This window comes from Thamnophis sirtalis, unplaced genomic scaffold, assembly GCF_051295495.1.
Source record: "Thamnophis sirtalis isolate CommonGarterSnake01/CBP01778 unplaced genomic scaffold, rThaSir2_p1.2 scaffold_3, whole genome shotgun sequence".
In the NCBI taxonomy this organism is placed as follows: Eukaryota; Metazoa; Chordata; class Lepidosauria; order Squamata; family Natricidae; genus Thamnophis; species Thamnophis sirtalis.
In genome coordinates this window covers 576,533-593,304 of record NW_028261383.1, presented here as the reverse complement: position 1 = coordinate 593,304, position 16,772 = coordinate 576,533, and the positions used below count along the sequence as shown (strand labels likewise).

Here is a 16,772-nt window from a genome sequence, read left to right as displayed (position 1 = left end):
TAAAATCCCTGTTTTCCGCCGGGAGGGGGCGTGAGAAAACGCGGCCGCAAAGCGACAGAGTTGCAGCCTCCGGCCAGAGACCATAGAGCTGAGGGTGAGGAGCGGGGAAGGCGGGGTAGAGCAAACCATTCCCCAGTGCTGGACTTCCGGCCTGGGTTCTTCAACGGAGCATTTTCCCATCGTGGAATGATAGGAATTCCTTTTTCCGCCGGGAGAGGGCAGGGAGTGAAAAAACGCCTCCGCAAATCGACAGCTAGACAGCTGCAACATCTTAGAGGGGCTCCTGCCAGAGACCATAGAGTTGAGGGGGAGGAGCGGGGAGGGGGAGGGGGCAGACCCCCCCCCAATGCCGGACTTCCGGCCTGGGTTATTCAACGGGGCATTTCCCCCCCGGTGGTTTCGGAGACTCGTCGGGCTCCCTCGTGCTCCGGAGCGGGGAAGCAGCGGTGCAAAAAAAGGGGTGAGTGGCCGAAGGCGGAGGAGGAGGACGCTCCTGTCCTTCCGAGAGAAAAGGCGTGTGGAGAAAACAGGCTGGATATTTTAAAAAGGGTGGGGGCTTTTTCCCCCCATCCCCCGCTTTTCTTTTTGCAGAGCAATCAAGCGGCTCGATCCCAAAAGATCCCCGGGATTTGCTCCCTCTTAGCTGGGAAAGGACCCGCAGGAGACCTCCCCTTCCACAGGGACTCGGTGCCTGCTGTTCCCCTGAATTAGCAATTAACGTGTAAAAAAAAAAAAATCTGTTATTAAGTATGAACTTTTGAATTGCCTTGAGAGACTTCGCCCTCAATATACAAAACCAGGAGATGTAAAACAAAGTAGCGGCGGGGGAATCAATTCAAATTTAATTAGATCCGCCTTCCTTAATTTAATATTGAAGAAGAGGGAGCCAAGCTAGTCTCCAAAGCCCCTGAAGGCAGGTCAAGATGCAATGGGTGGAAACTAATCAAGGAGAGAATCAACCTAGAAATAAGGAGAAATTTCCTGAAAGTTAGAACAATTAATCAGTGGAACAAGTTGCCTCCAGAAGTTGTGAATGCTCCAACACTGGAGGTTTTTAAGATGTTGGATATCCATTTGTCTGAGGTGGTGTAGGGTTTCCTGACTAAGCAGGGGGTTGGACTAGAAGACCTCCAAAGTCCCTTCCAACTCTGTGATTCTTTTCTATTCTATTGGAAAGGTGGAAGGAAAGAAAAGAGCCCCTCTCTGAGGATGATGGGCGGTTCAGAAGTGGGAAATACATATAAATGAATATAAATGTTTATACACACTCTGGTAGAGAGAAGTTCCCTGAGGATGGGCTCCAGCATGAATCCTTAAAGCTCGGAAGACTAAGCTGCTTATTGCGGAGACTGACCCAGATTGGATCCTGCAAACATAACCGGGACAGGTATATTTACCTTCATTAATAAGAATCTATATATAAGAAAAGGCTTGTAAAGCCTTAGTAAGACCACACCCAGAGTAATGCATCCAGTTTTGGTCGCCACATTGTAAACAAGATGTTGAGACTCTAGAAAGAGTGCAGAGCAGAGCAACAAAGATGATTAGGGCATTGGAAGCTAAAACATATGGAGAACGGTTGCAGGAATTGGGTAAGTCTTGTTTAATGGAAAGAAGGACAAGGGGAGACATGATAGCAGGATTCCAATATCTCATGGGTTGTCACAAAGAAGAGGGAGTCAAGCTATTCTCCAAAGCACCAGAAGACAAGACAGGAAACAATGGCTGGAAACTAATCAAAGAGAGAAGTAACCTGGAATTAAGGAGAAACTTCCTAACAGTGAGAACAATTAACCGGTGGAGTGGCTTGCTTTCAGAAATTGTAGGTACTTCATCACTGGAGGTTTTTAAGTAAAGAAATATACAAATCAAGGTAACAGTATTCGTGATAAATGAATGCTTGTTTGTTGGCAAGAGTCAGCATTTTAAGAGGAAGAAGTAAGATGGCAATGTTTTTTGTTAGCATATTGTCGATTTCCAGAGAATTTGAATATGTGAGAAACTTAACCATCTTCCTAATTATTTATAGAAACAAGGCTATGTTGAGTTCTTTTATGTCTCTGACTTTTTTTTGTTGCTTAGTCCTTCATTTTTGTGGGATTTTTTCCATTCAGAATAACAAAATAATATGAGCTGTAAGGAACTTTGAAGATCTTCTAGTCCAAACCCCTGCTCAGGCAGGAAACCTCTACCATTTCAGATAAACAATTGTCCAACCTCCTTAAAAATCTCCTGTGTTTTAGTCCCTTTTTTATTTAACCAGCTCTCCTTTCCTGTCACTGAGCACTTCCCTTTCAGAAAGCTTTTATCCAAAGACTTTGAGGATGGCCCTTTAGATTTCCCTTGTTCACCTAAATATCTGAGATCAAAACTAAGCACATTTTTTGGTGATCTATCAAAGCCTGGCTTAACTTGGCAGACTCACAATTACTAATATCCTTGTCTTTGTCAAGTTAGATCTGGTGCATTCTCTTTTGCCTACAAATTACTTTTCCTGTATTAAATATAGAATGTATGACTGGGTGACTTTGAGGAAATGGGAGGAGGAGATGTTGCCTAGGAAACAATCAGAGAAGAGAGGCAGGAGCCCTCAGTGGCTCAACGGTCAGAGGAAGGAAGGAAGGAAGAAAGGACCCACCCTAACGGCAGCAGGAAGTTTATACTTGCAAACTTGCAAGATTCTGTTAATGTAGCTTCCCAAAAAGTGGAATTAATTCATCCAGTTACGAGGGCTGATAATATCAGAGTGTGCAGGTTTACATGTATGGCCCCCTCTAAGGCAAAATGTGCATCTGGTTAATGTACAGGTAATCCTCAACTTACAATCATTCGTTTAGTGACCACGGAAAATGACAACGGCATTGAGAAAAGTGACTTATGACCGATTTTTCACACTTAACGGCTGTTGCAGAATTACACATACCATACTTTCCAGAGTATGACGCACCAAGATTTTGAAGAAGCAAATTAAAAAAAAAGTAGGTAGGTAGATAGAGGGATAAAGAGGGAGAGAAAAAGAGAGAAATGCAGTAGGTAGGTAGTAGGGAGAGAGAAAATAGGTAGGTAGGTAGATAAAGGGATAGAGAGATAGATAGATGATAGATAGATAGATAGAGAAATAGATAGAGAAGTATAGTAGGGAGGGAGAGTGTGTGTGTAGGTAGGTAAGAAGAGGGATAGAGAGAGAAATAGATATATAGAGAGAAATATATTAGGTAGTGGGAGAGAGAGTAGGTAGGTAGATAGAGGGATAGAGAGAAAGAGAAATACAGTAGGTAGATAGGGGGAGAGAGAGAGAGAATAGGTAGGTAGGGAGATGTTTCCAGGTGTATTTATCCATGTACTGGAGAAGGAAATCGCTGACAGTCTGCAGTACCTAAGACTTTGTTTCTGCTGGCCCAAAAGGGGCAAAACTCACTGAACAAATGTTTCACTTAGCAACAGAAATTTTGAGCTCAGTTGTGGTCATAAGTCGAAGACCATCTGTATATCCTATACAGACTAATAATTGGGACTCAGAAGCCAGTCACTAGGCTGAGATCTTCCTTATTGCTTATTTGGAAGATTAGAGGGAACATTCGTTCTCATTTTCAGTCAGTTTCGCTCAGAATGTCGCAATGCAGTCTCTTCAATGATTGTACCTAGTCCCCCTTTTTAATAGCCTACTGCACAGTAAAAAGTTATTATCTCACTCTAAACATAAATAGACAATTTGAAGAGGGATGATCTCTTTGATATCTTCTCCACTCCCTTGTTTCTTTGTTTCTTTTCGTCAGTAAAATCATCCAACATTTTTTAACATCCCATTTGTGTTGTGTAGGGCAGTTACCAACTGAATCTTCTCAAAGCTGCAAGTTTAAGCCTATAAACAGAGCCAAGGTGTAAGCAGGAGTGAGAATAAAGGTAAGTTTGGCAAGGTGAAATCTATCTCTCTCTATATAAATGGCTGTGTCTGTCTGTGTGTGTGTGTGTGTGTATAACAGCATAACTCTTAAATACCTTGAGCAATTTCAACGAACACTTAGTACATAGATGACTTACTATCTGGTAAAAAAATATTACTGGGGTAAAACACCCCTAACACCCTTCAGAGTGTGTGTTCTGTTAAGACACAGCCTGTTCTGCCTTAAAATGGCTTCTACTGTACAGCGCAGTGAAGTTGCCATGGTAAGGGCTTCACAGTACTCCAGAAGAAGGTTCCCTCCACAAGGAGGCTCCCACAAAGGGAAAAATCCAACATTAGAAATTATGTTTGGCCAGACATTTCCCCCCTATAAATAAATACCCGGGGCAATGCCAGTCTCAGCATTCCAAATATCATGCAGAATTAAATCAGAGTCCAGAGTCCTTAAAGTTCCAATTTAATAAGACAGACATGTTGGCAACGAACTGTGGAATCCCAAATCTGAAAAACCACCTGGGATTCCACCCAGTTGAAAGTTCATGATCTGATCCCCACACCCATAAATCCATCACATGGTCCAATCTTCTTCGGCCATGCTGGCATTTCCACCCAGCTGGTTCCGGTCAGGTGGAGAGGTGCAGAGACAAAAGATGACCTTGGGCTTCTAGAAAAGAATGACAACACCACATTCCACAGTTCTACTCCTTTCTATTCCTCCCTCCCAACTACTACACTAATGAAACAGCATAATGAAATAAGAGAGAGTGTGGCAGGCCAAAAATCCTAAAAGGAACATAACTACAGGCAGGTTATCAACTAGTGTAATATAAAACACAGGAGTTAAAGTTAGAAGAAACCATCAAAGGGATAGAAACTGGCCTTCTCACCTCACAGGGTTGTTGTGGGGAAAATACAGGTCGTCCTCGACTTAAAATAGTTCGCTTAGTGACCATTCAAAGTTACCACCGCACTGAAAGAAGGGACATGACCATTTTTCACAGTTACAACCTTTGAAGCAACCCCATGGTCATGTGATCAAAATTTACAGGCTTGGCAACTGGTTCATATTTATGACGGTTGCCGTGTCTCGGGGGTCACGTGATCCCCTTTGGGTGTGTTCTGTCAAACAAAGTCAGTGGGGAAGCCAGATTCACTTAACAACCATGTAACTAAATTATCAACTGCAATGATTCACTTAGTGGTGGCAAGAAATGCCGTAAAATGGGGCAAAACTCAACAAATTCTTACTGAGCAACATAAATTTTGGGCTTCATTGTGGTCGTAAGTAGAGGACTACGTGAATGAGGAAGAAGGGCGGTGTTGGATACGTTCATTGCCCCCCAACAAGCTGGGTCCTCATTTTTACCAACCTTGGAAGGATGGAAGGCTGAGTTGACCTTGCGCCCTGGTGAGATTCCAACTGCCAAACTTCTGGCAGTTGGCCGTCACCGGAAGTAGCCTGCAATGCTGCATTCTAATCACTGTGCCATCGCGGCTCTTGACAAATGTCTCGCTTAGCAACGAAATTGTTGGGTTCTATTGTGGTCATAGGTTGCAGGCCACCTGTACCCCAAGGGATGGAATTGACAAACTGTGTGTGAGGGTTCCAAATAGCATCCAAAATTAAATCAGAATCCAAGGCAAAGTATTGCTCAAAGTTCCAATTCATTAAGAGAGCTATGTTGGCACATCTGGGAAAACCCGAATCTGAAAGTTTCACGGTTTTCCCCACCCAGTTGAAAGTTCAAGATCTTGCCCCCACACCCACAAGTCCATCACATGGTCCAATCTCCCACTGCTATGCTGGCAGTTCCACCCATCCAGTTCCCATCAGGTGCAGAGGTGCAAAAACAAAAGGATGGCCTTGGCTTTCTAGAAAGGAATTTTGTTTTGGCTACATAGCATTTAACTCCATACCATCCCCCCTCCCATTTCCCCGCAATAGAAGCGGCATAGTAGAATAATAGAAAATGTGGCAGGCCAAAGATCCAAAAGGAATATGGTTGCAGGGCTGACACTGTGTTTGTGTTCATAGACACCATGATGCTGGGACAAGAGCAGGATCCTGGAGGAGAGAGCCAGCCCTTTGTAACATCGGTGTTCTTCTCCAGGAGCACAACTACTCAGCAGGAAGTGAAGGTAGAAAATCCAGAAGATTTGGGCGAACTCTGGGAGACTCAGTGGCAGGAGTTCCTGAATACAGTGGAAGTCCCCCAGATCCTTCCGGAGCCTTCCCCGTGGGAGGACGCTCACATCTTCCTAACCTCCTTCGAGCAAGTCGCCAGAGCTTTCCAGTGGCCCAAGGAAGAATGGGCAGCCCGTCTCCGGCCCATCTTGGGAGGAGATGCCGAGCAAGCCTATAGCAGCCTGGAGGCGGGAGAGAGAGAGGATTATGGGAAAATGAAGGCGGCCATCTTGCAGGCCGACGCGGTGAGCCGGGAGAAGCAACGGCAGCACTTCCGACGTTTCTGCTACCAAGAGGCTGAAGGGCCGAGGCAGGTATACGACCAGCTGCAGAGTCTTTGCCGTCAGTGGCTGAAAGTAGAGAGACATTCAAAGGAACAGATTCTGGAAATGCTGATTCTGGAGCAGTTTCTGGCAATCCTTCCTCCGGAGATGCAGAGCTGGGTCAAGAGACATAATGCAGAGAACAGCGCTCAAGTCATATCCCTGGCCGAGGATTTCTTGCTCAGGCAGTGGGTGCCGGGGATAACAGAACAAGAGGTATGTGTGCAAAGCTTTCTTTTATTTACCGTATTTTTCAGAGTATAAGATGCAATTTCTGCCCCAAAAGAGGGTGAAAACTTGGATGCGTCTTATACACCGAATGTAGCCCGCCCACCCGTCAGCCCCCACTCTTTGGCCTCTGCCTCCCATCAATTTGCCTCCATGCAGCAAACAGCGAATAGCCTGTTTCCATTTCAGCTTCAACGCAGCCTGATTAGCACGAGCAGCTGATTGTTGGTTGGATTGGCCTCCCGACGATCAGCTGTTTCAGGCTACATGGATTGCCAATGCCTATTGCCCCGTCTGCATGCCCCATTTTTGGCCTTCTTATCCCATTTTTGGCCTCTGCACACCCTGTTTTCTGCTTCCGCGGACCCCGTTGTCCATCCATTCCGATCCCCGCCATCCAAACGGGCCACGCAGAGGCATCAATAGGCTGTGGCAATCCCTGCAGCCTGAAACAGATGACTGTTGGGAGGCCTGATAATCAGCTACTTGTGCTAATCAGGCTGTACTGAAACTGAAACAGGCTATTAGTCGGCATTCCAAATATCATGCAGAATTAAATCAGAGTCCAAGGCAAGAGCTATCCGTAAAGTTCCAATTTAATAAGACAGGCATGTTGGCAACGAACTGTGGAATCCCAAATCTGAAAACTTCCTGGGATTCCACCCAGTTGAAAGTTTATGATCTTATCCCCACACCCATAAATCCATCACATGGTCCAATCTTCTTCGGCCACGCTGGCATCTCCACCCAGCTGCAGAGTGCAGAAACAAAAGATGACCTTGGGCTTCTAGAAAGGAATGACAACACATTCCACAATTCTACTCCTTTCTTTTCCCCCCTCCCAACTACTGCACTAATGAAACAGCACAGTGAAATAATAGCGAGAGATCCTAAAAGGGATATAACTGCAGGCCTGACACTATTCTCTGTTTGCTGCAAGGAGGCAAATTGCTCGGAGCCATAGGCAGAATTTTTTCCCTTGTTTTCCTCCCCAAAAGCTAGGTGCGTCTTATACTTCGGAGCGTCTTACACTCCGAAAATACAGTATTTTTCTTAGACGTTAGCTGTAATTGGACAGGAAACAGCAAAGTGGAGCACCAAACAAAATACAAACAAGTCCTGAACTCAGAATGAAACTACCCCATTTGGGAGCACCAGTTTAGAACATACTGACAAAAATCTAGCAAATAATCGGAATTCAAAACCATCTATTTCTCCCTCATAGCTACAATACTTCTCAAGTGTTCATCCTCAGTTGAGGCCAAAGTTTCTGTTGCTAAATGAGGATTAGGTGAGTTTGGCTCCATTTTACAACTTTTCTTGCCACGTTTGCAAAGTGAATCACGGCGGGTGTTCAATTAATAAGGCGGTTGTTAAATGAATCTGTTTTCTCCGTTGACATTGCTTGTCAGAAAGTCGCAAAGGGGGTGTTCGGACCGAAGCTTCCCCAGCCGAGTGCTGATAAACCCCTTTCTTTTAATTTACAGTGAATTCCTCTCCAGCAAAGTCCCGGCCCACAGTCCTTCAAGATAGTTCACAGTTACCAGGCCGATATTTTTCAGATACCCGCAGTATTTGGCAAGAATGAACTAATTGTCTCCTGCAAACTCCACTCCCCTTTCTCCCCTCTTTTATTCCCTATGGGAGGGGCCATTCACTGTCCACCTATGGCCTTACTCCCAAGTCGACCCCTGTTCTTTAGCTGTTCCCTTCGTCTGGCAACTCTGGGAACAGGCTCCAGCTGTTCCTCTGCCTCACTGATATCTGACTCCGAAGGCAGCTGATAACTGGCATATGGCTCTGTCCCCCTCTCTGCCTCCGACACAGAGCCCTCATCAGAGCCTTCCCCAGACTCCAGGACTGGCCCATCTTCCTCCCCAACCTCCTCACTGTCCAAATCTCCTGCCAGATCCACTGGCAGGACACAATACGTGGCTTCCGGGGACACTGCAACCATCCAAAACGTGAGTCAGTTGTCAAGCATCTGAATGGAAATTATGTGGCCATAGGGATGATGCAGCGGTCATAAGTGTGAAAAATGGACATGAGTCACTTTTTTCAGGGCTGTTGTAATTTCGGACAGTCACTAAACGAACTGTTGTAAGTTAGGGACTGCCTGTACACATGATTTACATTCAAATGCTTGGCAACTGGTTCATCTTTATGACTTTTGGACCATCCTGGAGTCACATCATCCCCTTTTGCGATCTTCGGACAAGAGAACCACATTTCCCTTAACAAACGTCTTACTTAACAACTGCAGGGGTGTTCACTTAACAACTGTGGGAAGAGAGATGGTAAAGCAGGGCAAAAGCCCACCGAACAAGTTGTCTCGCTTAGCAACATAGATTTTGGGCTGAACTGTGGTCGTAAGTCGAGGACTACTTGTATGTAAGTCCCACATATCAGCAATTCGCAGCTGCCTCAGCTGAGCGCATCTTGTCACCAGTGGGAGGAAGAAGATGTGAAGGTCAGTGATGGGTCATGGCAGAGTGCAAGGTGGTCGGAGGAGGGGAGATAAGGGAGTGAGGAGTATTAAGCCGAAGGTGAGCAGGGCAGGCGGGAAAAGCATGGAGTCCTCCCTTAACAACGGCACTATCAACCATAACTAGGACTAGTGAAGCTGCCGTCACTATGCGGTGCTATCACGTGACGTTTGCCGTGCTAGTGATGATTTACGACCGAAATCCTGGCCCATGTATTAGCTCATTAAGCAAAGTCCACTCAGAGTTGTCTCCCCTGGTGGCCTAGTGGTTAAACTGCAGTATTGCAGGCTGACTCTGCCCACAGCCTGGAGTTCGATCTTTACCAGCTCAAGGTTGACTCAGCCATCCATCCTTCCGAGGTCCGTAAAATGAGGACCCAGATGGCCGAGGGCAAAAATGAGGATCCAGAGGGTCGACTTTATTAGCTGCTTAGAGAGAGCTGTAAAACACTGTGAAGTGGTATATGCCGTATTTTTTGGCATATAAGACGCACCAAGATTTTGAAGAGGTAAATTTTTTTTAAAAAAAGTTTTTGCACTCTGCGGGCCTCCCAAACCTTCTGCATGCCTCATTTTTTTTACAAAAAACAGAGCACGCATTGGCTTTGGGAGGCTTATAGAGTGATTCTGGGGGTTGGGTGGACAAAAACGAGCAAAAAATGGCTCATTTTTTGCTCATTTTTGCCCTCCCCAGCCCCCAGGAGCACTCTACAAGCCTCCCAAAGCCAATGCACACCCATTTTTGTGAAGGAGGCGGGGTTTTGTGAGACCAGAAATGCTGTATTCAGTGTATAAGACACACCCAGATTTTCACCCTCTTTTTGGGGGGGGAGGTGCGTCTTATACTCCGAAAAATACAATAAGTCTAAATGCTATTGCTATTATCGCTGCTCTCTCTTGCAATCTCTCACATCCAGTTGGTTATTCCTGCAGGGGGGACAGGAGCTTGGTCCTAGGTCTGAAAATACGCAGCCCTTGGAGAGAGTGCCCTCCGATGCCGGGCAGAAAGTACAATTTGCCAGGGAACTGAAGATCGAAGAAGATGCTGATGCAGGTAAGATTTGGGGCGTTTATTTTAATTTAAAGCCTTTGTGGGGGGTGGGGAGTTATCCAATCCAGGTGGTCAGACTCTGGGGCGGCATTTCTCAGCCAAGGGATCTTTAAGATGCACCTTCCCCTTGGTCCTTTTGCTCCAAAGCAAAAAAAAAAAAAAGATGGTTTTTTGGGGGTTCACCCTGGGCCTCCTTCCTTGTCATAAAGCAATGCTTCTCAACCCCAGCCACTTTAAGATACGTGGGCTTCAGCTCCCAGAATTCCCCAGCCAGGATAGGCTTTCAAAATTGATGGCCTGTTATAAGTTTGGAGAAACTGGTCATTAAGTGAGGACTACCTATAACAGAAGAGCGTAAAGAGTAAGAGATAGAGAGTGCAGAGGAGAGCAACGGAGATGATTAGGGGACTGGAGACTAAAACATATGAAGAACGTTTGCAGGAACTGGGTATGTCTAGTTTAATGAAAAGAAGGATTAGGGGAGACATGATAGCAGTCTTCCAATATCTCAGGGGTTGCCACAAAGAAGAGGGAGTCAAGCTATTCTCCAGGGCACCTGAGGGTAGAACAAGAAGCAATGGGTGGAAACTAATCAAGGAGAGAAGCAATTTAGAACTGAGAAGAAATTTCCTAACGGTGAGAACCATTAAATGGTGGAATGGTTTGCCTCCAGAAGTTGTGGGTGCTCCAACACTGGAGGTTTTTAAGAAAAGATTTGACAATCATTTGTCAATTAATTAACCCAGTTACAGTTCAACTCCGTCTACCCAGAATTCTAGGGAAAATTTATCCAGTATTTCATTATAGCTTGTTGAAGCCAATAATTGAGTGCAGCATAAGACCGTCCACCCGATCACCCCCTCCTCTTGTAGTGATAGAAAGGGAAACACATTATGAGGTGAAAAAAATCTTAGACACTCGGCTGTATAGGGGTCACTTACAATATTTAGTGCATTGGAAGGGCTACCCTTTGTCCGAAGCTACTTGGGTGAAGTTAAAGTTCATGATCTTGCCCCCACACCCACAAGGCCATCACATGGTCCAATCTTCCACTGCCATGCTGGCAGTTCCACCCATCCAGTTCTGGTCAGGTGCAGAGGCACCAAGGCAAAGGATGACCTTGGCAGCCTAGAAAGGAATTTTATTTTGGCTACATAACATTCCACTCCGTACCATTCCCCCCCCTCCCAATTCCCCACTATCGAAACAACATAGTAGAATAGTGTGTGGCAGGCCAAAGATCCAAAAGGAACATGGCTGCGGGCCTGACACTAAAATGGTGTACGGTTTCTTGCCAGAGCGGGGGGCTGGACTAGAAGACCTCCGAGATCCCTTCCAAATCGTTTATTCAGTTATAATGCCTTTTCTTGATATCAACAAGTAAAGGTTGTCTTATAATTCTGGGCAGAACATCCAGGAAATGGATGAATCTGAAAAACCGGAAAGTCCAGTTGCCTCTTTAAAAAAGCAGCTTTGGGACATCCAGGAAATAGCAATCAGATGTTCAGGATGCCGATTCGTTCTGTTAAGTGTTTTTCTCATGGGCCTCGGGTGCTCCCTCACTGGAGATGCGTTTGTCATTTCTGCAGATTTTCGGAAGCTGTGTGAGAGTGAAAATCACCCGCAGGGAAGGACAAAGCAGACTGAGCAAAACGGGGCGCCTCCAGAGAGAGCGAATAGCGTTGCTCTACCGTGTTACGACCCAGAAGAGACCCTTGGGGGACAGGAGGGAGTCTATCGCATGGAGGGGAGTCCGTTCATCATCAATTACGAGCAGGACGGCAGAAAAGCAGAAATCATTGTCTTCTGTTCAGACACGCAGAAGGAGAAAAGAAGAAAGCAGTGTTTGGTGTGCGGGAAAAGCTTCACGCGAACCTCAGCCCTTAACCGGCACGAAAGGATCCACACGGGGGAAAAATCATACAGATGTTTCCAGTGCGACAAAAGTTTCTACGATAAGACAGCCCTGAAAAGACATGAAAGAACCCACAATACCGATCGCGGGTATCCTAATGTCTCTCACGCCCAGCCGGGCGAGAATTTACCTCACCTTCCTCCCTCAGACAAAATCGCACAGAACTTTTGCAGCGAGTGTGGGAAACAATTTGAGAGCGAACTGGACCTAAATGTACATAAAAGAATTCACCAGGAGCCGAATCCCAGCGGCAGGACAGGGAGTGGAGAGACATCTGGGAAAACTCTGGAGCCAGGGAAACTTGCCCCACAGAAATCCTACAAGTGTCTGGTGTGCGAGAAAAGCTTTGTTTGGGGCTCATCGTATCACAGGCACAAAAAGATCCATTTGAAGAACAAATCTACCCCACTTCCGTATGAAAGGAAAATCTTCAAGCAAGGGTCCCATATCATGAAATTTCAGTCTTTCCCCGTCGGAAAGAAACACTATAAATGCCCCGAGTGTGAGAAGAGTTTCCCGGCACTCAAATCCTTGGAAAAACATAAAAAACTCCACCAGAGAGAGAAACTAAAAAGCTCTTCGCAACCGGCAGCTGACGCAAAAGACAAAACCTGTTCGGATTGCGGGAAGTTTTTTGATCGGCTGTCCCACCTAAAAAGGCACAGAAGGGTCCATACGGGCGAGAAACCTTACAAGTGCCCGAAATGCGAGGAGAGTTTCATGTGGCAGGCGGCTTTCGAAAGACACCTGAAGGTCCATAAGAAAGAGAAGCCAACACCTCCTGTGCCAGCGGTGTCTGTTTCGCAGGAGAAACCTAATCAGTGTTCGGCATGCGGGAAGACGTTCAGACAGCATTCGGACCTCATGCAACATGCGCGGGTCCACACTGGTGAGAAGCCCCACAGATGTACGGAATGTGGGGAGTCTTTCATGTGGCCTATGTCTCTCAAAACGCATCAGAAAAAGGTTCACAGGGGGAAGCGATTGGTCCCCCTCCTCCAAAAATTACCCCTGGGGCAAGGGAGATTCTACAAATGTTTTGAGTGCGGTAAAAGTTTCGACCGTTCCTCCAGTCTAATAAACCATCGGCGGACCCACACCAGAGAAAAAACATATCCGTGCACCAGCTGTGAGAAGACTTTCATGTGGCCTCGCTCTCTTCTGAGACACCAAAAGATCCATGACACCAGGAAAGCAGGAAGCTCTTTGCCCCTAAATTCCACTCCAGAGGAGAAATCCTACGTTTGTTCCGATTGTGGGAAACACTTTGTCTATTCGTATCTCTTGAGTCGGCATCGACGCATCCACACCGGAGAGAAACCGTACAAATGTGCGAAATGCAGCGAGAGCTTCAGGTGGGCTTCCTCATTTAGCCTGCACCAAAAGAAGGTCCACCCGGACACGAAGATTGCTCATCTCATCCCAAGACAGGCAGACAGGAAGAAAAAACCTTACGGGTGTTCGGAGTGTGGAAAAGAATTCAGGAAACCATCCCACCTCTCAAGCCATCAGAACACTCACACCGGGGAGAGGAAGCACAAGTGCACCATCTGTGGGAAAGGTTTCTTCTGGCAGACCTCGCTGTCGCTGCATCACAAGCTTTTACATAAGACCAAGGAAAAGAAACCAGTCCCCGCTTTGCGACCTGTGTCTCAGGGACAAGACAATTCCAAACCCCCGCAGGTCCCCGCCGAAGGGAAAGCTTTCAAATGTTCCAAGTGCAAAGAGAGTTTCATGGGGCTTTCAGCACTTCTGCGACATAGAAAGATCCACGAGAGAGAAAAACTCGGGCTTTTTTTCCAAACGAGACCTGTCACCCCGGAGAAATCGTATCCCTGTACTGAGTGTGGGAAAAAATTTAATTGGCCATCCCGCCTCTTAAGACATCAGCGCATCCATTCACAGGAGAGGCCGTATCGGTGCCCTGATTGCGGAGAGAGTTTTAGATGGGATTCGGCTCTTAAAGCACATCAGGCGAAGATCCATAACCAGAAGCCGGCGGTCTCTTTCCTGCCTGAAGACGACGCGGACAAAGAGAAAAATCACCTTTATGCCGAGTGTGGAGAAACCTTTTCCTCTGTATCATCTCTCGTAAAGCATCAGAGTATCCACGCGGGAGAAGAACTGGATAAACCCAGCCATGGCGAAGAGAATTCCCCATGGAATTCAGCCCTCCAAGAACACCCGAAGGCTTGTAAGGAAGAAAAACCAGACTCCCCGCTTCAAAAGCTACCCAGTAGAGGTGGAAGCACCTACCCTTGTCTCCAGTGCGGGAAACAGTTCTCCAAATCGAAGCTGCTGCAGAGACACAAACGAATCCACCTCAGGGACAGGCGTTACACCTGCACCAAGTGCGGGAAGCATTTCACGCAGGGTGCAAGCTTGAGAAGACACTGGTTCGCTCACCAAGGAGAAAAGTCGTTCCACTGCTCGCACTGCGAGAAAAGCTTCGTATACAAAGACAGTCTCAAGAGGCACGAGAAGTCCCACGCGGGGCTGGCAGAGTTCACCGTGCAAGTGCTGGATAAAGAATTCCTAGCCACCCCGGAATCGGCCCAATGCCTCGCGTCGGAGCCCGGCGTGTGTGGCGGTCCCCTAGAACTCCAAGAGGAGAAACCCGTCCCATCCTTGAATGCTCCGGAAGTGTTGGCGACATGATCTCAAAAGGGGGCCAATTGATCACAGAAGCCGACGTCGAAAAATTGTGCTGCAGATTTTGGCAGCAAACCTGAGGAAATATCGCCAACCCTGTCAAGTTTTAACGGAAGGAAACCTTCCAGAATCTTCTCTGAGCTGTAACATAATGAAAGCCATGGTCCCACCAAAGGGGGCAGAATATCAGCAAACCCAAATGGAGTTTTGCCTGTCTGGGGCCATGTTGGTTTTGTGCTCCCCGGCCTCTTGATTATAGTTCAAAAATTCCAACATGGATGCCCATCCGACATCCGACTTTTGTTATTGAACACAACATCGTATCAGTTGTTCTCTTGTATATTGGTAGATGCAGATAGTTGATTTGAGTTGGGTGGGGCAAGAGGGAACAGACTCAGGGTTTTAAGTATATGGACAACAAATATATGTGAAAAACAAGGAAATACGTGTGTGCCATGTCACTGAAAATACTCCGTTATCGATTCTTGTGTCAATGTCCTCAGAGGTGTCAGTAATACAATGGTTGGGAATTCTTTTGCATCGTTCGACTTTTATTGTCATGATCGCAATCTGTTATTTGTTCAATTTTATGGAAAGAGTCTACTAATAAACGCAACATGCAGAATGAAGCCGTGGGGCTTGTGCTGTTCCTCCTTAGCCGTGACTTGAATGCCCCACATCATAGTTCCAGGGTACATTTGCGAACACCCCGAGGTTCAATCTTGATGCCCCCGGGGAGATGAGAAGAAACTTGGAAGCTGTTACGAGGGTTGGACCCATATTGGGCTAAGCCATGATTTGTTTGAGTCATGGTCTGTTGAATAACCACAAGTAGCTGGGCTCCCACAACATGATGTTAAGAAGCAGAGCTCATGCTAAGCTGTAATTGGGGAGGGAGGTGAGAGAGTTGGTTGTTTTATTTGGATGTTCTATGCCCGTGATGGTAAACATATGACGTGTGCCAGAGGTGGCACGCAGAGCCATCTCTCCGGGCACATGAGCCTTGGTCCCCTTGGTTCCGGTGCGCCGGCTAGCTGATCCTCGCGCAGGAAGAGCAGCCGCCAAGTGCGCCCAGGAAAGATGATCTTCCAGTTTCCAGCGTGCACATGCACACCACTAGCTGACCTGCACGCCGGAAGAGCAAGGGGAGCAGACCAGCTGACCTGCACGCCGGAAGAGCAAAGGGAGCAGAGTTGCCGGACGGGGCTTCCCTCCCACCCCATCCGAGTGGGATTCTTGCGCAGCCCTCCAGCCCATGGTACTGATGTACATCTGCGATCCGGAGCGCCTGGCCAGCTGAGGGACACGAGGCAGCGTTTGCTGGCTGGGTGGCCAGCCGCCTCTCCCGCTGCTCTTGGCGGGAGCGAGGGGGCGGCAACAGTTCTCAGGTTGCCGCTTCTGGCCGGGATGCTGGAGCAGCCAGGAGAAGGAGGAGAAGCTGCCGTTGGGGAAGCAAGCTGCCCCAGGAGGGCCAGAGGAGAGTGCAGTTCCTCACACATGGAGTCGCTGCCGATGGCCCGGCTTGCCAGCGGAGGAGCAGCTGCAGGGGCCGACCAGTTGCTCCTGCCCCTCTCCCTGTGGCTGCTGCTGCTCTCCTGAGGCTACAGGGCTACACAGGAGCGGAGTCCACATAGGAACATCTGTCTGGCACGGGGGCAAGAGGCGTGCTGGCCAAGAAGCGGTTGTGCTCCCTTGGCAGGCGTGACGGGAGGGATGAATGCACTGACTTGTTCTTGGTGGCGGGCTGGGGGTGGTGGTGCTTCATCCCGGCCAGAGTTTGGATTTCTCTTCGGGTTTCCGGCACATGCGCGCCAGAAACCGGAAGACCAGGTGCCCGCTGGAAACCAGTAGCTCATGCTGGGCAGCTGCTCTTCTGGTTTCCAGCACGTGTGGTCTCATGCTCCTGTGTTGGCACTCGGTGCCGAAAAGGTTTGCCAACACCGTTCTATGCTGTTGAATTCTGCCAGTTGTTGTGGATGGGCTGGATGAAGTACAGGTTAGTCCTCGAAGTACAACCGTTCAGTTTAGC

General features: G+C 47.4%; 1 protein-coding gene across 1 annotated transcript; it reads left to right on the top strand.

Annotated features, from left to right (window-relative positions):
- The first annotated feature begins 337 nt into the window (after positions 1-337).
- LOC106556258 (uncharacterized) lies at positions 338-15,372 on the top strand. Its single transcript, XM_087711158.1, has 6 exons — positions 338-460; positions 1,277-1,387; positions 3,821-3,903; positions 5,940-6,628; positions 10,059-10,179; positions 11,766-15,372. Exons 4-6 carry the CDS (start codon positions 5,945-5,947, stop codon positions 14,747-14,749), a joined length of 3,789 nt encoding a protein of 1,262 aa, XP_087567284.1. The 5' UTR covers positions 338-460; positions 1,277-1,387; positions 3,821-3,903; positions 5,940-5,944; the 3' UTR covers positions 14,750-15,372.
- The last annotated feature ends 1,400 nt before the right edge of the window (positions 15,373-16,772 follow it).

Bases quoted from the DNA above. Each gene is read 5' to 3' on its own strand.
- LOC106556258 (XM_087711158.1), top strand. From the start codon at position 5,945: ATGATGCTGGGACAAGAGCAGGATCCTGGAGGAGAGAGCCAGCCCTTT. The intron at 6,629-10,058 runs GTATGTGTGCAA...TTATTCCTGCAG, and splicing joins CGGGGATAACAGAACAAGAG to GGGGGACAGGAGCTTGGTCC. The intron at 10,180-11,765 runs GTAAGATTTGGG...TCATTTCTGCAG, and splicing joins CGAAGAAGATGCTGATGCAG to ATTTTCGGAAGCTGTGTGAG.